This window comes from Botryllus schlosseri, chromosome 3 (genome assembly GCF_051294905.1).
Source record: "Botryllus schlosseri isolate E-star chromosome 3, Bs_hap1, whole genome shotgun sequence".
Taxonomy (NCBI): domain Eukaryota; kingdom Metazoa; phylum Chordata; class Ascidiacea; order Stolidobranchia; family Styelidae; genus Botryllus; species Botryllus schlosseri.
In genome coordinates this window covers 10,080,718-10,102,934 of record NC_137238.1, presented here as the reverse complement: position 1 = coordinate 10,102,934, position 22,217 = coordinate 10,080,718, and the positions used below count along the sequence as shown (strand labels likewise).

Sequence of the window (22,217 nt, the reverse complement as noted above, 5' to 3'; positions counted from 1 at the left end):
ACGCAGTCGAATACCGACTTTTACGCAAATCTGTTTTGCGAGAACATAACAGAGACCTACACATAGTCAATTTTATTTAAATGCATTGCGACGCTGTCACTTGGCTCTTAATTGGGTTGTTTCATCTGAAAGAACTAATTTTGTCTGTTATAATACTTTATTAGACTTGTATGGCGAGGCGTCTGGTATCGAGAAGTGAGATCGCAAGCAATCATTGAGTCAGTCGTGATGTCTGATTGGGAGTGTCGACCTCTTATATCCAGCAAGTGTAATGTGCCATATTAGGCCATAAGTATCGTAGGCCCCGCGTGAAGTGTACAAATTTCGATGTTGCGCAAATACCACAAACTTTGCTTGCTTTCAGAGCCGGCAACTAAATGCAAGACAGACTTTACGCAAAAGTTGCTATTCTGAAAATTTTGTCAAGGTAATGGTTTGAAAACTTATACTTGAGCACTCGTACTTCTTGAGAATACCCAAGTAGGTTTTTTGCCTAGATGCACCACATAGTCTGAAGTCCTTATGATATTGGAGTACATCAACTTCATGATAGCTAGAGTATTAAACAGTAATATACCTAGAGTACTAACGTTTTACTTACTCGGAAATGACTACTTCTACCTTATTTTAAAGGATACCTCGTTCGAAGCGAAATTGTATGTGGTTTTGGATAACATCCAAGATGTAGGCTCACTTTGAAGGTTACTTCGTAAAACTCAAATATTGCGCAGTGAGAGTTCGCAAATTCTCGAAGTATTTTTGTTATTTTTATTGCGATAAGTCATTCTGCAGCGCGAAAATGCGTCGTAGGATATAGATGAAACTAGCACCACTCATCAAGACCGCTGAAAACAGTACGTTTCAACATTTAGTAGCAGTAAATTTCTAGTAAAGTACAAGACGTGATGATTTCTGAGTGAGTTAAAAAGTATTGCAGGTATAGTTTAGCTGAAAACCGAATACTCTGAAATAGAAGTAGATGCAGTGTAAATAGTTAATCACTTGATTAAGTTTAGCGCAAGCAGATAAAACCTATACTTGAGTAGTACAAAATGCACGAGTACTTCGCTATCGCCTCCCTGCACGTAATAAGTGCTTTTACCGATACTCGTCGGTTTCAGTTTAGATAGAATTCAGAAACCAAATAATTTCATAAACATAAGCTAATTTAATGAATTTACTCGAATGTACTATGCCGCGCTGATAAGATTAATTATAATATACTTATCATGTTACAGCGATTTTTCTAGCGTAGAAAATCTTTAAAATGTAGTAAGCAGGCCAAATGAAGATATTCGTTGAGTTGAATAAACATAAAAAATACTCTAGACCACTTTATCAGTACTTTACAGTTTCAGTTTTAGATAAAATTTGTCCCTTTCACCTATAATTACATCTCCTCGCTATCTAAACATGTTTAGAATATATTATTTGCGATGATACGAACCCGTGAAGTACTCAAGTAGCTTTTCGTAGGATATAGATGAAACTGACAACACTCACCAAGACCGCTGGTCCACTGAAAAAAGTACATTGTAGCAGTAAAGTCCTACTAAAGTACAAGAAGTAATGATTTCCCAGTTAGTTGAAAAGTAAGTATTGAAGGTATAGTTTGCTGGAAAAAGCGAAAAACTCTGAAATCGAAGTAGATGCAGTGTAAATAGGTAATCACTTCATTAAGTATAGCGCAAGCAGGCCAAACCTATACTTGAGTAGGCCTACTGCAACATGTACAAGTACTTCGCTATGTTCTCCCTCCACGTAAAAAGTGACTAGGTTTTAGACTACTTTATCGGTACTCGACAGTTTTAGATAAAATTTGGTAAGACTTTAAATTTTAAAGTAGTTTGAGCTTACGATTGTATCACCTTGACAAGTAACATTATCAGACATGAAAATGATACTATCACCTAATATAGAAGTTAACACGCGTCAATGTGCTTCGGAATTCACGAGAAATTGCTTACTAAGAGAAGTATATTCTTGTATACACAATAGTAAAGAGAATCTTTAAAATGTAGTAAGCAGGCCGATGGGTATTCGTTTAGTTGTATAGGCATAAAAAACATTCCCGCGCGCTCTTAAACAAAACACTTCCTAACCCTACCACCTAATACTAAGGCGCGCGGGAATGTTTTTTATGCCTATACAACTAAACGAATACCCATCGGCCTGCTTACTACATTTTAAAGATTCTCTTTACTATTGTGTATACAAGAATATACTTCTCTTAGTAAGCAATTTCTCGTGAATTCCGAAGCACATTGACGCGTGTTAACTTCTATATTAGGTGATAGTATCATTTTCATGTCTGATAATGTTACTTGTCAAGGTGATACAATCGTAAGCTCAAACTACTTTAAAATTTAAAGTCTTACCAAATTTTATCTAAAACTGTCGAGTACCGATAAAGTAGTCTAAAACCTAGTCACTTTTTACGTGGAGGGAGAACATAGCGAAGTACTTGTACATGTTGCAGTAGGCCTACTCAAGTATAGGTTTGGCCTGCTTGCGCTATACTTAATGAAGTGATTACCTATTTACACTGCATCTACTTCGATTTCAGAGTTTTTCGCTTTTTCCAGCAAACTATACCTTCAATACTTACTTTTCAACTAACTGGGAAATCATTACTTCTTGTACTTTAGTAGGACTTTACTGCTACAATGTACTTTTTTCAGTGGACCAGCGGTCTTGGTGAGTGTTGTCAGTTTCATCTATATCCTACGAAAAGCTACTTGAGTACTTCACGGGTTCGTATCATCGCAAATAATATATTCTAAACATGTTTAGATAGCGAGGAGATGTAATTATAGGTGAAAGGGACAAATTTTATCTAAAACTGAAACTGTAAAGTACTGATAAAGTGGTCTAGAGTATTTTTTATGTTTATTCAACTCAACGAATATCTTCATTTGGCCTGCTTACTACATTTTAAAGATTTTCTACGCTAGAAAAATCGCTGTAACATGATAAGTATATTATAATTAATCTTATCAGCGCGGCATAGTACATTCGAGTAAATTCATTAAATTAGCTTATGTTTATGAAATTATTTGGTTTCTGAATTCTATCTAAACTGAAACCGACGAGTATCGGTAAAAGCACTTATTACGTGCAGGGAGGCGATAGCGAAGTACTCGTGCATTTTGTACTACTCAAGTATAGGTTTTATCTGCTTGCGCTAAACTTAATCAAGTGATTAACTATTTACACTGCATCTACTTCTATTTCAGAGTATTCGGTTTTCAGCTAAACTATACCTGCAATACTTTTTAACTCACTCAGAAATCATCACGTCTTGTACTTTACTAGAAATTTACTGCTACTAAATGTTGAAACGTACTGTTTTCAGCGGTCTTGATGAGTGGTGCTAGTTTCATCTATATCCTACGACGCATTTTCGCGCTGCAGAATGACTTATCGCAATAAAAATAACAAAAATACTTCGAGAATTTGCGAACTCTCACTGCGCAATATTTGAGTTTTACGAAGTAACCTTCAAAGTGAGCCTACATCTTGGATGTTATCCAAAACCACATACAATTTCGCTTCGAACGAGGTATCCTTTAAAATAAGGTAGAAGTAGTCATTTCCGAGTAAGTAAAACGTTAGTACTCTAGGTATATTACTGTTTAATACTCTAGCTATCATGAAGTTGATGTACTCCAATATCATAAGGACTTCAGACTATGTGGTGCATCTAGGCAAAAAACCTACTTGGGTATTCTCAAGAAGTACGAGTGCTCAAGTATAAGTTTTCAAACCATTACCTTGACAAAATTTTCAGAATAGCAACTTTTGCGTAAAGTCTGTCTTGCATTTAGTTGCCGGCTCTGAAAGCAAGCAAAGTTTGTGGTATTTGCGCAACATCGAAATTTGTACACTTCACGCGGGGCCTACGATACTTATGGCCTAATATGGCACATTACACTTGCTGGATATAAGAGGTCGACACTCCCAATCAGACATCACGACTGACTCAATGATTGCTTGCGATCTCACTTCTCGATACCAGACGCCTCGCCATACAAGTCTAATAAAGTATTATAACAGACAAAATTAGTTCTTTCAGATGAAACAACCCAATTAAGAGCCAAGTGACAGCGTCGCAATGCATTTAAATAAAATTGACTATGTGTAGGTCTCTGTTATGTTCTCGCAAAACAGATTTGCGTAAAAGTCGGTATTCGACTGCGTTTTCTGTAGAAATTTGAAAAAATTAAAAGTATAAAGAAGGTTTCCATATGGCGCAATCCTTCGAGTATTCTCAGAAGAAGCTGTATACATCCTACAGTAAAATGGATGCGATTAAACGATGAAGAATTTTATTCTTAAAATATTACATGAGACAAAACATACGAACATCCATTATCTTGATAATGCCATTGCTATAGATGTCAGTCCGATTCCGACAAACACGAGTCCCTTCCAAACTTTATTGTAGTCGAGAGCGGTATTATCAAAGAATCCTACAAAGCCATCCTGCAACAAAAATAGAAGCCCTAATGATCGTACGGAGGAAAGTTATCGTGTCGGGAACCGAATTGGAGGGTAAAGCTGAGTTTCATCATCGAGAGATGATATGGGCTCTGGAGAGCAGATACACTATATATCCATGCTAAAAGATAATTTATAATTCCTAAGCAAAGCATGTAAATCACCTACCCATCCTCCATTTTTCATAATCCACTTTAGTCTTCTGCTAGCAATGTAATTTCCGACTGTCTGTATGATAGCTTCTATATGGTCCCCGTGATGTTCATCCTCGTTCTTGCGAGCAAGAATGCTACCGACCACAAAAAGGGAGACAATCCTACCCCAATTTTCTTTGGTATCTTTGAAAATTTCATCAGCTATCATCAGGAACATTCGCTCATCGGGTAAATATTCTTTATATTTTTCATTGACTTCGACATCACCATAGCGAAGACGTTTGGAGACTGCGTTTAGGACAGTTCGATGTCGCTCGAACATTTCATCCCCAACTCGACGTAAGGTTCTCTCTGCTTTCGTATTTACCTTAACGCATGAGCCGTCGAGTTCGTACATGATAAAATTCCTGGTCAAGGAATATGCTTCGGATATAATTTCATACTTTTCTTCAGTGACCGAAGGTGATACTCGTGATATTTCCATGCTTTGAGGAGAATAGCGAGTCAGAGCTTATTTCGAGATCTAAGCTACTTTGAAAATGAGTATCCTAGGATTTGCATAAGCTTCATCTATATCGTACAATGCGTTTTCGCGGTCCAGAATGACTTATGGCGATGAAAAATAGTAAAAATGGTCTCTTAAGCATTGATCACGGTTTTGTTTTCGAAAGATGTCGGGATGTCGGTATCATATTTTCTAAAACTTAAACTAGGACCCGGATCCGGATATCAACTCTGAATCGACAAACCAATGAACAATATTCAAACATGTTACACCCCCATGTTTCCATGAAAATAACAAGACATTACACATCCAGTATACTTCACGATTGTTCATAGATACCAAGTATTCGCGTAAACGAGGTGTGTGACATTACATACATCATGGATAACATCATGGTCGGCACTACAAGCATCATGGATTACAAATTCATGTTCTGAAGTCTCATACATGCACCGACTCTGTACATTCAATGTGGGGGTAGCTGACTTGGAGACAGAAAAACACACATATTTGACCGTGACATGGTCTTAGTATGAAGCGACATGCATTCGACTTGTGGAAAAATGTGTCGCACACTATTTCACCGAGATTACAACCCTTTCACGGTTCACAACTTGATATATCAACTTCACAGGGTGGTTCGGATTCTCAGGTAGACTTGAATCGTGATCCGGATCTCGGAATATAGTAAAATCGGGGTATGTAGGATAATTACTCACTCACTACTCTATATGTTGGTGGTGGTCATACCCTGCAAACTTTTTTGCTGCGAACGTAGTGTTTCACCTTACATCAGTTGGTTCAATGTATGTATCGGGTTGTGAAAACTGTCGCTGTTTTGACTATGTGTCACAATCAATACCAAATACGAGAATTCGTTACTCGTCGAAACGCCGCAGTCAGACATCGTTAACAGCGATTCCGTGTATGGCAATCTTGAGTTCAATTGCGGTTTTGTGATGTTAACCAAGCGGCTGTGTTTCTGCGGTGTGAAGACTGAATTCGTGTTGTTTCCCCACAAGAGTGCGATGTCTATTTCACACCTAGAGCAATTATAAAACACATCTTCGAAACTTTTGGTCTAGTTCATCCGCTTGCATTTCGAAACGGACCATCACGACAAGACTCTAACCCACCACATCCGTGGTTTCAGTTGATCATATCGAAGAATATCATGTCCATCCGTGTTAGCACCCATAGATTTCGCCATCCTCACACGGTAGTGCTAAGACACAGACAAGACGCGGTGGTGGAAATATTGAAAACGAGAAAGCAGACCTTGGTGTCATTTGATTTGGATTTTACACCCGATGAACCCACCATTCGTACTGCGCATTGGGATGAGGATTCTATAATTGATGTTGAGGGAAAGGAGATGTACAGATTTGTTGGTGTCGTGAATATTCAACGAAAGTCTGGGTATATGGTTGTGCATGGTTCGCGTATTTGACTGATGTGGGTGTGGTTCCAATACGAGAGAGGTTTTGGTTGTGTGAGAGATGACATAGTTCCAGTCCAGTAACGCTGAGATATTTATTACGACATTGCGTAGGTTGATTACTTTCAATTGCGTATTGCAGCATGTTCATGATTACGTCACATGCGATTACTTTAGATATTACGAGAGCGACTTTGCTTAGTTCCAGTAACGCTGAGATATGATTACGTAAACATTGCAGTTGAAGCAAGTGCAAGGCAATATACAACGTATAATATTTATTACATGATTATTCGCTGTACGCTGTAGATTGAATATGTCAAAGATTACTGCTAATGATATATACGTCATAATGGATCGAATTGACCTGATGAACTGGTATAGGTTTGCACGCGAAAAACTTGAGCTATCTGACAATGAAATTGCCGAATGTCAATACATGGATTGCTATAACTTAACCGAGCAACGATATCAAATGATACAGTTATGGATTCGTAAAAATGGTCGTTACGCCACAATGAACAAACTTGAAGAATTAGTTCACAGTTGTCAGATACTTTCAATCAGAACATGACTTTGTAATCCATGATGCTTGTAGTGCCGGCCATGATGTTATCCATGATGTATGTAATGTCACACACCTCGTTTACGCGAATACTTGGTATCTATGAACAATCGTGAAGTATACTGAATGTGTAATGTCTTGTTATTTTCATGGAAACACGGGGGTGTAACTTGTTTGAATATTGTTCATTGGTTTGTCGATTCAGAGTTGATATCTCAAAAGTTGCTATTCTGAAAATTTTGTTAAGGTGATGGTTTGAAAACTTATACTTGAGCACTACGAATTTTTTTTTTGTAAAATGAATACTAATTTTATTGAAGAAATAAAAAAGAGCGAAAAAAATTACATTTTATCCCGCAGCGCTTAAAGTCTGTCTTGCATTTAGTTGCCAGCTCTGAAAGCAAGCAAAGTTTGTGGTATTTGCGCAACATTGAAAATCGATAAAGTAGTCTAAAACCTAGTCACTCTTTTCGTGGAGGGAGTACATAGCGAAGTACTTGTACATTTTGGGGCACTCAATTATAGGTTTGGTCTGCTTGCGATATACTTAATGAATCATTCCTGTGTCATAACTACTTGAGTTGTTGGTGCGTGTAGACAAAAACCTACTTGAGAACATAATTTTTATTTTTCAATGAAATTAGTATTCATCTTACAAAAACGTCGTGAAAAGGTAAAGTACTTGTACATTTCGGAGTATTCAAGTATAGGTTTTGTCATCTTATTATATGCTCAGTATATTATATGTCAAGAATTGTGGAGCATTTATGTGGGTCCGTGTTGAGCGATAAGTTTAATTCGCAAAATTAGTGTGTTCAAATCAGGCCTGTCGCCAACATAGTGATGTCGCATAAGCCCTAAATACATATAATAGAATATCAAGGAAAAGTATCATCTAACGTATAATGAATGTTATTTATTTCTCGGAAGCAAGTTATTATCAAAACATAGTGATCAAAATTATCGCAGAGCAATACCGATTTTGCGTAAATTCCATTATGCGTCCGACTATGTTACTAGGGATTATGTAGTTAGTTAGGAAATTAGGAGTCCTATCTTCCCAATCGGTATGGAACAACATCAAAATCATCACAAAGCAATATCGAATTTTGCGTGCATTCTGTTATGCGTTTTACTACGGTAGTATGCGCATCTGCATACAGGTGTCCAGACGTGGACTTTCTACTATATTCGCTCCTAACATTATAGCAGCACCCGACGCAGCTTACATTATTACGTTATAAGACGCTGGCGGCGTTTCACTGTCACCCTTATTCTAGTGACATGAAAAGGACTGAATCGTATGAATTTTGGTCAGTACAAGAATCGAGCGAAAGCGCTGTTTCACGCCGTCTTGCATCGGTCACGATTAGTTTTACTTTTCAACTAACTTGTTGTCTGTCGTTATATTCATTAGACTCGCTTTCATGCGGCTAATTTGTGCCTATCATTATAACGTCGGTGATCGCGTACCTGCGGCAAAGGTGTTCGTTTAATTATAGCAACGAGAACCGGCTCCCTGCGGCTATTCCGTTGGCATTTTAGTGCCGAGTTAAATACCCTTATACTCGACATGCAAACATTATACAGGTAGCGGTTATACTGCGAGCTGATGAATTCGTCATCTATTCGCCTAGCGTAGTTGTTCATAATCCCGACCTTCCGCTCGTATCGTATATACTACAAGCCAGTGATCGCTACATCAAACAAAACGGTCAGATCGAACGCAAGAACTCGGATCGCAGTGTCGGACGGCAGCAAAGCGGTGTACCTCGAAACATCAACCGATCTGGAGGATTTCAGCTAGTGAATCGACGCAATAACGATCAACGATATCATTGATATGCTCTTTTTTCGAAATAAAATGAACTCGTATACTAAACAATGCTATTTCATGGAGACTTGAGTAAAGTGCCAATGTAAGTTTTGACGCGGCAATCATAAGTCGTAAAATGTGGAAACTGCAGAAACCGTAACTTGTACACATAAAATCAAGTTTAAAAAATATGGATGGATGATATTAGTCCTAAATACACATAATACAATATCTGAGAAAAGTATCAAGATGCGGCAATCAATGCAGCGATGATATAGCAATGGATGGATGATGTGGCACTATAGGCGTGGCGCTTGATGATGTGGCACAGATGACGTAGCAGATGAATGTACCCTTAGGGTATGAAAATGGGCGTGGCAATTAGGATGACGTGGCGTAATTTGATTGGCCTGCACGAAATCCAGGTACCTACACTACTAGGGTGCCGACCCCTGCAATCAACTGCGGAATTTTGGACATATTACATTTTTTTTAAATTCATGGTATTGATCATTTTCATCTTTCCAAACAGCTCGCTCTAAGCCTAAGGCCACCTACGAAGAAATGAGGTTGGATGTACTAAACGCTAAATTGGAGGAGAGCAAGGCTAAAAAAAGACTCCTGGAAAAGGATTTGGAAATGAGAGTTATGGAGACGAGAATGAGACAAATTGAGCATGATCTCAAAGTGAATCATTATAAAAAAAAGTCCGAGATGCTGGACAGAAAGTATCAGTGAATTTTTGCTCACTGAATCCAGTGTTTGAACCAATTTTCTGTATACTTCGTTCAATTTCGTTGACACGCCATTCTTTTCTTGCCGAGGTTTTCCACACCGCTCATGCTATCCTGTATTGCAATTTATAAAATTGCTTCACCGTTTTTCTACACCGCTTAGGCGCTTATGCTATCCTGCTATACTGTGTTAAACTTACTATCAGCTGCTATGCGAATTTTCATTTTTACATGGCACACGCAATAAAGCTCGTGTTTGTTTCTTTGCAATTGAAATGGAATGTGTAGAAAAAGAATATTCATGGATTAGTTTGAAAAGTATCTCAAAATTATGCTTTGTCGCGCGGATTGTCCAGAAGGAGTCGATGCGACATGAGGGTGGTCTGAGGCATCTGGTTCGAATATGTCATCAACTTCCGTTTCATCAGTCATCTGCCGTGTCCGAATTGCCAGATTATGAAGGCAGGTTATGGCCACGACGATATTCGTGGAATTGCTGAGCTTGGTCCTCATCGGTATAGCTAAGGCGAAAAATCTTTTTTTCAGCATGCCAAAGCACTGCTCTATGCGAGAGCGGGTTAAAATATGAGCGTGATTATACTTTTTTTCGGCCGATGTTCTTGGTGATAATAGTGGTGTAAGTAAGTAGCTCCTCAGTGGATATCCATTATCCCCAAGCAAATATCCATCGATTTGATTATCTTCGAATCGATCACGGATCACCGAATTGTCAAAGATTCTTGAATCGTGACAAGATCCAGACCAACGTGTGACAATGTTTGTTTTGACTCGCTGTGCATCACATATCATTTGAACGTTCAATGAAAAATAACCTTTTCTGTTCCGGAACACCTCTGCATTATCACCGCCAGGGGATATTATGGGTAGATGAGTACAATCAATTGCTCCAACAACGTTTGGGAAGCCTGCAATGTCATAAAATTCATGCTTTACTTTGGCGAGGTCAGTAGGAAAATTAAAAAACAGGAGCTTCTTGCGGCATATGGCACGGGTAATTTTGTGAATGCTTCTGTGAGCAGTTACTTTGCTTATACCAGCTAGGTCACCATAAGTCTGTTGAAAATGGCCATCCGCGAAAAACCGTAAGGCGCAAGTTAGTTGTAGTATTGGCGGAAGAGCATGATCTCTGCAGGTCAATTCTTCATCATTTTTCAACAGCCCAAAAAGATAGTGAGCTGTGTCTTTTGAAAACCGGAATCGCAGTCTGAACTCATTGTTCGAATACCTTTCGAAGGGGTTCTGAACATCTGCGAGATACTTTCTTGGCTGTCTGTACTGTTCATCATCATCGTCAGTAAATTCCAACAACTCCAGCAATTCCATAATCCTCCACTGATCTCACGAGCAACTCAAAACAATAACAATCTGGCCTCGGTTCCGTGTTGAACTCGCTACAGCGACGAATTACACAGTAATTACTCATAACTAACGGACTTGGCCGAGCCCGGCGCCAAATTGACATTTGAAACCGAAATAAGACCGCCGACGCCTGGCGACTTGGCCAAGTTGTTCACTGGCCTTAAGCCAGGTCTAAATTAAGACAACTTTTTGAAACCCACCCTCAATATCGACATGCAGCGTGTCAGAAATGTGGTCGTAAAGGTCATATCAAACCTGTGTGCATGTCTACCAAACCTAGTATCACGCAACAGGTCACATCCGTCAATTTCTGCTCAGTGACACTCCTCTCCTTCGACATCGATCAACTATGTCGACGCGTAGGAAACCAGCTCTGGATCAACTCCAGCATCAACGGCATTCCGTTGCCGACACAGTGGGACACTGGTGCACCCTCCGCCATGGTGGGATTGACTGGGTACAAAACTTTGGGCTCTCCGAAACTCTCAGCATACCATTGTTCCTTCGTAGCGTATGGCGACAATCCACTGAAAGTGAAAGGTATTTGCACTGTAACCGTGCAGGTGGGTTCTGAAGTTCGAGTTGGCTTAAAATTGGTGGTTCTCGACGAACGCCGTGGGCAAAACATCTTTGGTCTCGATTGGAGCGATGCTTTCTCCATGACCGCTAAGGGAACGTCTGCTTTGGATGCAATTTCGTCGCAGATGGTCAAATCACAATCATGTAATACTATTGACATTTCTGATTCGAACGACAAATTGGTGTCTTTCCAGTCCAAATTTCCCTGCGTTTTCACTAATGTATTAGGACGATGCACCAAGACAAAGGTAACAATTCACTTGAAACCTAATGCCAAGCCCGTATTTAACAAGCCACGTCCTTTGCCGTTTGCAAGGCAAATCGCTGTTCAAACCGAATTGAATAGATTAGTCAATCAAGGTATCCTCGAACCAATCAATTACAGTGATTGGGCAGCACCAATTGTTGCCGTCACTAAATCAAATGGATCAGTACGCATTTGTGGTGACTTCAAAGCATTGAATCAACAAATTCAGATATATCAACATCCCATGCCCTCCTTGGATGAAATCCTTCACAAGTTACAGGGTGGTTGTATTTTCACGAAAATTGATCTTGCCGATGCTTATTTTCAGCTAGAATTAGATCATGATGCGAAGAATTTTTGTGTCATCAACACGCAATTCGGTCTATTCCGTTATCGACGCATGTGTTTCGGAGTCGCATCTAGTCCCGCAAATTTTCAACGCTGTATTGATGCCATGATCGCCGGCTTACCCGGTGTTGCTAGTTTTATCGATGACATAATCGTTACTGGCATTGATGAACGCGATCATTTTCGCAACTTATCGCTACTCTTTGAGCGCCTCACCGAATACGGTTTCACCGTCAATTTCGCGAAATGTGAATTTTTCAAAAGTAGCATCGAGTACCTTGGTCATATAATCGACAAGGACGGCAAACGCCCGTCTCACAAATCCGTTGAAGCAATCAAACAGTTGCCTAAACCTCAGGATGTTTGCCAGCTACAGGCATTCCTGGGCAAAGTCAATTATTATCGCGCGTTTATTCCTAATTTTACGAATAAAGCCGCTGCCTTGTACCATCTACTTCAAAAAGACGCGAAATTCATTTGAAATACGGACTGTGACGCAGCTTTTCGCATTCTCAAAAACGACGTAATCGACACTACGCAGTTAGCTCATTATGATGTAAACAAGCAGCTCATTTTGTCAACTGATGCTTCTCAATTCGGAATCGGCGCTGTCCTCTCAATCGAGCACAATGGCGAAGAGAGACTGATCGCGCACGCATCGAAAACGCTTTCCGATTCGCAAAAAGCCTACTCTCTAATCGAGAAGGAAGCTCTGTCAATCATTTACTGAGTCACTAAATTTCGTCAATTCTTGTATGGTAGAAAATTTACGCTCGTAACGGACCACAAACCGCTTCTAGCTATTTTCTCGCCGGACAAGAAAATTCCCGTGATTACAGCGCAACGCTTACAGCGATGGGCACTAACGCTCATGGCTTACCAATACGATATTCGCTATAAACCGACTAATCAGCACGGAAGCGCCGACGGTTTATCTCGCCTACCAAAGGGTACAGACCCCGAGTTTGACGAACTGGAAATTCGTGAAAACGCGGAGATCGTTCACGCTATTGATATGGCATTCGATGGTTTACCGTTAACTCGCAATTAAATTCGCGACGCGTCGCTGAAGGACAAAACCATGAAAATAGTAAAATTATCTGCCACTCATGGTAATTGGAATCCAAAGACGCACATTGATGATTTTTCTTGGTTTTCGACTCGCAAACATTCGCTTTCTCTGCACGAAGACATAGTCATGCTCAATATTGATGGTTTTCAGCGCGTAGTAATTCCTCAGTCACTTCGCTCGCGAGTGTTATCATTGTTGCACGAAGGACATTGGGGTATCGCGAAAATGAAGCAGATGGCTCGACGTTACATCGCATGGCCTTCCATTAATCGCGACATTGAAAATCTCGTTAAGAGTTGCGACGCTTGCCGTAAAGTAATGAAAGCGCCTGATCGTCAGTATCGCGAATGGCCAAAAACTTCTGAAAGCTTTGAACGAATTCACATGGATTTCGCAGGTCCAATAAACAATAAAATGTTTCTTGTCATGGTCGATGCGCATTCGAAATATCCTTTCGTTAAAGTAATGAATGTCGGTTCTACCACAACCTCGTGTGTGGTCAACGCTTTGAGGGAAGTCTTCTCTATCGAAGGCTTGCCCATAACAATTGTCACGGATGGCGGGCCGCAATTCACATCGAATGAATTCGATACGTTTTGCTCTAATTGGGCAATCAGCCATATCGTATCACCGTATTTTCACCCTGCCTCGAACGGGGAAGCGGAGCGTTTCGTCCAGACTTTAAAAGCTGGATTAATAAAAAATTGCGACGGGGGAAAAGATCTCAACTTCGCGCTCCAAACACTTCTCGCTACGTACCGATGTGCACCGCACCCGGGCATAGACTGGAAAACGCCTGCCGAGATTTTACATGGTCGACAGCCGCGCAATTTGTTAAGTTTGTGTTCGCCCTTCGACAAATCGAAAACCGTTACGCCTAGACAATCAGTCACTCATTTCGAGATTGCTTCCTCGGTTTACGCTCGCAGTTACCGAAGTGGACCAAAGTGGGTTGCTGGCGTGGTGACGGAAATACTGAGGTGTGTTGTCTACATTATAAAAACAGAGCATGGGTATTGGAGGAGGCACAAAAACCAACTCCAACCACGCTTGATTTCCACAAGTAATGATACAGTCACACATGAAGTTGCTCAGCCTCAACAGTCGCAAGCTGAGCAACCATTGGTTCGTAATAGGGCACAACGTCCTGCAGCTAGTCCTGCGCGATCGTCGGGCAGACGTTATCCTCTTAGAAATAGGAAACCCACCGACTTCTATAGGCCGTAAATGTGGGCAACCCTCTAACTTACAGTGGAGGACTGTTATGTTCGTGCATTTACGTTCGGTGTCGTACAACTCTTTCCTTCTATAGGATTAGTAATTTCAGCCAATCATTATTTCCTCGTGTGTCATGCTTGTATTTATACCCTGTGTTCTGTTGTCTCGTGGTCTTTCATTTAACTGAACTCTGGATCGTGTCGCCTGTCTTTAAAGTCATTCTGCTGTACAATATGCTTATTTCTTATTGCAACCTCGTCGCATTGAGTTATTGTTCCAACAAGATCAAGAACATAACAGCAACAAAGTTGCATTCAAAGCTACACGAATGTGGAAAAAAATAGTGGATGGATTTCACGCAAAGGTTCGCTGTGGACGACATAGATGGCACACGCGGACATATAAGCATTGCTTTACGGCCAACCAAGACTTGTGCGCTGTGTTGAATAGGCAGCAGCGTTGCGCTGGATTGGTCACGAAGGAAAGTGCTACCAAGTTACTGAGAATATTTCTGGAGAAGCACATCATCGAAGATATACACGGGAGATGGGAAAAGGCGAACATATCAGCTGGGCGAATGTTATACAGGAATAACTACCTTACTCAATCTCGCATTTGAGATTGCGGAAAGTATTTCTAAATGTATTTCACCACTTCGTAGATTTCCGAAGAAAGGCCAATATGTGAACGCATACAAATCTATTACGTATGCTTCCGTGTCAGCTACCTCGTCACGTCCTGTATCTCTAAAACTTGAGTGCAACAGGAAGAGAGTGAATTTCGTTATTCCGCAACGAAGATCAACAATCGCGTTGAGTATTAAAACGTGGAAGAATCAAAATCGGGTAAATTGTTATGGTCTATATTCAGGCCGTGTTATTTTTGGCATATGCCAAAAATAACTTATTTTTGGCATTTTCCGATTTTTATTTTTGGCAGTTTTGGCATCGTCCTCTAAATAGATAGTTTCGGCCTCGAATTAGTCACAAAAACGCTTTATTTGGGCTAGTTTGTCAAAAGACACCACAAAATGTGCAGTATTCATCGGAATCGGTGCAAATAAGCAAAAAAAAAAGAAAGAAAAGCCTAACAAACACGCTCAACAGCTGATTGTTACAGCTGTTGAATAGACTTAAATCGTTTGCACTGTAACAGTGCTTCCAAACTCAGGTCAGCTAAGTTTCTCCTAAATTCATTTCTCGCCCAGAGAATCTGGGAATTATCGGCTTCAACAGTAGCCGTTGAGGGAAAGAATGTTGCCAGTCATCCACAAAAGGTTTTCAGAGCTTCTAAATCTTTGGAGGGCCGAACCGGCTTCCATGCATCATGAAAAGAGATCACTTCGCCAGTGCCATCGATCTCGTCGCGAAAAGAATTGTCTTCCCGATCCTTTTCCAGGAGTTTCCTGTGTTGTCTCTCAACACATTCTATTTAGTAGCCCGACTGTCATTTCTCCTTCAGTCTACTGATATATTCACTTCAGGTGGCTTTAATATTACAAACTCGCATGGAAGAGTCCTGGGAAGGTTAGCTTATTTAAGAACATTGACGCAACAAGACTGTCTAGCAAAACGAGACTATTCAGCTCAGAAATGGCCAGACAGTTTGTTGCGTCACAATGTTCAACTCGATCACAATGCAAAAATCGTGGTTGATTTTGGGGGTTCCAGTTCCATGAGCAGAATATAATTTATATTTTAATAATCAGTACTGCGGCAGCTTCTCATTGATACCCGTTTTATCAAATTTAGCGCTCGACAAGCCGGTCAAAAATGGTCGTAAAATTGCCTTTGGACAAATGGAAAGTATGACGTAAACCAAATGCAGTCAGCCGTTCAATCTCACTGTGCCCACACCATTTATGACACCATGCTTTCACCCCTAATGGGTGGGCTGGACCCAGATTAAAAAACCTGCCTTTCACAAACGCTCTTCTCGCTTGTAACGCGATCCTGTTAACACAACACCATGAACGAAATATACTATTTGGCAGGCCGTTTTATTTTTGGCATATGCCAAAAATTGCTTATTTCTGGCATTTTCAAATTTTTGGCAGTTTTGGCATCCGGCTCCTGAAATGCCAAAAATAACACGGCCTGTCTATATTGCAGCAGGTATAGGAATTACCCGTACAGCATCCCTACTGTGGTACGGGTAAAGTCCAAATGCTTCGTAGTGCACGAAATGCTGTTTGTGTACCACTGTATGGTTTAGCTATCGTTGATACGTTGCTGAAACGATCTTTCACATTTTATTTTACAGCTTTTCACGCGGAATATTAGTCAGGGTGTCGTATCAAAATGAATAGCGACGGTTTTACAGTACTTACGATGCCTTACTTAGTTACATTTTATAAATCGCGATATCACTGACATATGTTGTGTTTGTTTGTGTGCGTGGTATCATGAAAGATATACATTCACTTTTCCATTACATTTGTAGGGATCAAGAGGAGCAGTACGAACCCCGCCGAAGACGTTGAGATATTCGGTTATACGAAACGATGGTGCATTTGAAATTCCTCTATATCCAGTCACATAGTCATTATCATGACCGGAGTGAGAAATTTGTATGCTGAAATATGCCAGCAATCATCGGTTCCCAATCTCACTTTTATATCAGCCTACCTGCGTCACCTTGCGTCAAATACCGTTGAACTCTGTGACCCAATTTTCTTTTCCGTCGGCCTGTTCTTTTTATTGGATACCGTTTTGTTACTATTTGATCACTTCATCGCTTTCTCAGTAGTGCTTGCCAATTAAACAAATATAGTGATGTATGCGCTGCTTTCGACTCTGATTATATTGTTCAACCTGATTGGACTACTATAAATACGCAGTGTTGAGATCGATGATGTATATATGCATGTCAACCGAACGCATCGTACATTGTAGGAGTACATGATGAACATTGGACCTATTATACCTAAAAAGAAAACGTGGACTGGTCATGCTCAGCGTGGACTGGTCATGCTCAGTGTAATATTGGACTTCGCAATGCAGCTGCTTACTGTGTTATGGACTAGTTAGATCATGTAAAATAAAAGTATTTGATAGAATGTCGGTAATACGAACTATTGATTACTGCGATTACACATGCGTTAAATTCTGAGTGATAGTTGCGCATTTTGGAAATCCATCAGTTTGTAAACTGTATAAGTATTGAGAAAAGCCAGTGCATTAAAACAATACCAATTAAGGGTAATGCAACCTTTTTCGCTTGGCACCATGTAACTAACCGCACTTTTAAGGACTAAATTTAAATATTATACAATTTTCCTTCCAAAGTAAACGTACCTCGCTGTGGCGCAACTAAAACCTCGACCACATTGCACGGGACACACTGCACTGAATCAATATTTTTGACTAATAAGCCTGTTCGCGGATTGATCAATTGGTTGGTTAACAAACTCGTCGTGGTATTAAGATGAAAATCTCCGCTCATCGTTGGTGACGATTTCTGGTCCTTCCGGTCCGGTCTTATTATGCCACGAACGCCGTGACTCAATATTTAGAAAGCCATTCTTATCGCACATATAAAGCTAATTATTTACAGAAATCCAAACAGATTTTTATAGTGCACTATGTTCCTTCTATATGATCTCACCGTCGCTTTAATCAATGCCACCCAATCGACCCATCCTTGGCAAGGTCACCCCCCGCCCCAGCGACCGATGGCACCCATTTCGAGACGAATGCGCGTAAAACGTCTCAAGATTGGTTCGCAATGTCTCAGAAACCTCGGAAATATTAAAATTCGCATACTGCACACGAACGTTAGCACTATTCCTACAGTACGCATGATCTAAAACAGAGGTCTCAAACACGCGGCACGCGGGCCGCATGCGGCCCGCCACAGCATTTTTTGCGGCCCGCGACGAAATTTTGGAATTTCAAGTATACAACAATATATTCAATGGCGAAAGATCTATTACATGTAGGAGAACTCACATATCACCTTAAAAATACTATGAAAATCACTGACATGTCAACAAACTTCAGTATCATATCACTTTTGAAAGCTTCCATGTGGTAAAAGATCAGCTGTTATGTCACACATCTAGATCATGACTATATAAAACGTTACCCGTTGATGATTCGTGACTGAAAATTGTGATTTGGTTTGGTGCGACCTTCTCGTAAAATTACTCGATTTCGGATTGATTGGGTAATTGACTCGAGTTGAGTCGGGTCAATCATTAAAAATTAGAGAAGGACTTGTGACTCTGGACGGTGACTTGTTAATCCTACGGACGAACAATCTATGAAACTGTCATGGGGAATACCCAGCTAGCACGCCCACTTGGTATCCAGGTGGAATTTAAGTGGTTAGGTGGGATGGATGATCGGAATGGGTTAGTGACATGTAACCCACATCGAAACCAAGCGGGATTTCCATCCGTAAAGATGCGTGGTTATACCATACCAATCCCAGGTAGATTGCAATAAGTCTCTTCTAATTGTACCTATCAATTTGAACTCGGGGAAGGTTTACTTGTTGAGTTTTTGATATCAAATCATCTTGAAACATGAGAAACCCACTTATAGAGGAGCTCAGATTTTCCAGATGTCACCCACACAGGAACCAACCTTATTTTCCATCAATGTTATTTGGTTTATTTCATCGAATAATAAAGTTGGTTCCGTATGTAGTAAAGTTTTCTAGCTATTATGCTATCCCTGTTGGTTGCTCGAACCTCGAACATTAAAACCCCTACCATGCTTTACCTCATCAATGTGATTTGAACTATTTAAAATTGACCGTTTGTCACACTGAAGTGAACTTAAATTTCCGTTGCTAGAGTACTCAATTCCTCACAGCGTGCGTTATAAATTTCTTGCGTAGATCCCATTACCTTTATCCCTTATCTGTATCTATTATTTTTAACTCAGGATTAATTTTACTCGTAAAATTTCTGTTATCAAATAATTGAAACTTGTTATTTTCGTCAATGAAGAATGGTCGACTTTTCATACGGCTCCCACATGTGACCGAGTAGTTTTCCGAAATAGATGCTTCTTTTATATTTTCCTACAGCAAGGTTTGTTCATCTATATATAGTAAAGTCATATTATAATCGGTTTCCGATTTATTCATTTGCGATGCTGGTCGCTGGGACATTTCCAAATTGAATTCCACCTCCATATGAATTGAATTCGGGTACTGGTGACGATAAGCGCCTAGCTAAGAATCGGGCGGCCTCGGTTCGACTCCCGTTGGAGGTTTGTCCGGGCTCCTCTTCTTGCGACATGAGACCCGAGAATGACTCGACGAAAGAATGCACTCACACACAAGTTATAGAAATCGCGAGCAAGGGCCCTGGCCTCGAAAATGATCAACATCGAGAGTAACTGTGACGGCGGGCACTCTAAGCCGAGGTAGATGTCAGTCTTAAAGACGGCAACTGCGCGTCGGTCGGCATCCTCCTATCTGTTCATTACATCGCTTTCTATCTTATCGTATTGTACATTGTGTGTGTCTTGTTCAGTTGAAAATATAACTCAACGATTACACTTAAACAGTGATGACGGCCTCACTCACCCACCGTAAAGGTTATTATATACTCAGATTACCGTATATATTGGTTTGCGTGATAGGAGGTAGCAGGTTCCAGGTATGTACTGTACAGTATACAATGTTAAGCTAACTAGCGTGTAGGGTTTACCTAACATCGCCTAGCGCATCTCTACGTCGACTTCTCGGCCCACTTCCACTGCTACAAGGACCGGGGTCGCAATATTGTCTTCGCTGCCAGCTAAGTAAATACCTCTGTAATATGGGGCCAAAAATGTACGGTTCCCGCTTGGTTTCCCCAGCTGGTTACCAAAATTCATCTCATCTTGATACCTTGTGGTACCCAAGTAGGCGTGCTACCTGGGTAGTATTATATCCAAAGGTCGTAGCTTGTGTTGCGTAGGGTATATAGCTATCTAATCAGGTCAGTATGGCAACAATTGGCATTCTATGACCCCCTTGACGTATAGTTGGCTACATGCTGGGTGTTGTTTGTTCTCTTTATCGATGTTATTATCGTTGGCGAGTAGGGTGGTATATAGTACGCTCTATAGCTGTAACACCAATGAATTATTCGCCGATTGGACATTTCTATTCCAGAGCTACTTAATCAGGGTCCGTAGAAGCCATCGGGGTACGAAGTAGGGCTGAGCACAATGATGCGATTACTCGAATCTGAATCAAGTATTAATTTAAATGATTCGAGTCGAGTAGTAAAATACGATTTTTTCGAGTACTGAAATTATACGCTTCTCGTCACTGAAAGTTAATTTATCAATAAGAATTATAGTTTCGATACTTATTTCAACTGAAGAAGCCTTGAAACCCTGATTGGCGGTATCGCAGGATACGAAACATATGGTACGAAGCTACGAAGGTTACTGGATGTAGCACATTTCCGAAGTGATGATTATTCAACAACATTGTCACCAAGTGGAATGAAATCGGTATGGTAGAAACAATACCAAAATATCATTTATGAGATGGATAAACTGCAATATATTCGTTGTGGGGGCATAAACGGTACATATTTGAACTTTGAGGTATTGCGTTCTTTTGAACTTTGACGTATCAGATTCTTTTATGGCGTCATAACGAGTGATATTCGATTACTCGACTAGACTCGAAGCATATTACGTGATTCAGAATCGAATCACTCAGGTACTCGATTTTGGCCAGCCCTAGTACGAAGCACCACATCAGGATGTGTGAGATGAATTGTGGAATCAGGCCTATATGCTGAGGAATATGTTCTTGGACAATTTAATTCAACTGGAAAATAGTATTCGCGCTACGCGCGATTTTATGTGAATGCGCATTCTGATTTTAATATAGGTATCATCCAGTGTTGGGATGACTCGAGTCACCTTTTTCATATGACTTGACTTGACTCGAGTCACTTTGCAAAAATGACTTGACTTGACTCGACGCTTCAGAAATGCGGATTGACTCGTGACTCGGAGCAAAATTTTTCGAGTCAATTTCAAGTCATCAAGCAATCGCTGTCGATAAAAATCGCTGTATCTTGCTTATGGTCGGATTGTTCGCGAAACGCTGGTGTAAACCGTGCGTTTTATTCAGCCTCCATTGTTTTCTCACAAATAAATTGACCGCAAACGAAGTGATCGAAGCTTACAGCCTACGCTGTCGTAAACTAGTATAGTAATGTAATTGTACAGCAAAAATTCTATTTCTGTTCTCTGTTCATACCTCAACCAAACCTCTTGTCTTTGGGAAATTGAATTCGAATATAGTTTATATAGTCATCAACCATTAGCGCAGGCTCGAATTGTATCATATCAATTTGTAAATGGGTAATGTATTGCATCTTATCAATTCGTTTCTCTATTCTCTATATTAGCTGGTAACTATTAACTGATGCTATGTATAATTACTTACGTAGATTAGCATTTCTACGTATATGTGAGCGATACAACGCTTTCTTGCGTATATTTCACACTATTTTCGTTCATCGGTTCAGAATCTATGACAGCTAGCAAAATGCCATGACGTAAGCATTGCCTCATACTTTCAAAATACAACTTGACTTGAATTGTGACTTGACTCGTGACTTGACTTGACTTGACTCGACTTGACTCGAGTCACCTCCAAAAATCGAGTGACTTGACTTGACTCGAGTCACCTT

The 22,217-nt window shown here is 40.3% G+C and overlaps 1 protein-coding gene and 1 long non-coding RNA gene across 2 annotated transcripts in view; one reads left to right on the top strand and one right to left on the bottom strand.

Moving 5' to 3' along the window:
- LOC145434884 (uncharacterized) overlaps window positions 1-22,217 on the top strand; it is a 553,571-nt gene that overhangs the window by 313,722 nt on the left and 217,632 nt on the right. The gene's annotated exons all lie outside the window — the stretch shown is intronic.
- LOC145435751 (induced myeloid leukemia cell differentiation protein Mcl-1 homolog) lies at window positions 4,312-6,388 on the bottom strand. The gene is made up of 2 exons (XM_080313037.1): window positions 4,669-6,388; window positions 4,312-4,485 (listed from the first exon to the last, which is right to left on the bottom strand). Exons 1-2 carry the CDS (start codon window positions 5,137-5,139, stop codon window positions 4,372-4,374), a joined length of 585 nt encoding a protein of 194 aa, XP_080169163.1. The 5' UTR covers window positions 5,140-6,388; the 3' UTR covers window positions 4,312-4,371.

Bases quoted from the DNA above. Each gene is read 5' to 3' on its own strand.
- LOC145435751 (XM_080313037.1), bottom strand. From the start codon at position 5,139: ATGGAAATATCACGAGTATCACCTTCGGTCACTGAAGAAAAGTATGAA. The intron at 4,486-4,668 runs GTAGGTGATTTA...TTTTTGTTGCAG, and splicing joins TTATGAAAAATGGAGGATGG to GATGGCTTTGTAGGATTCTT.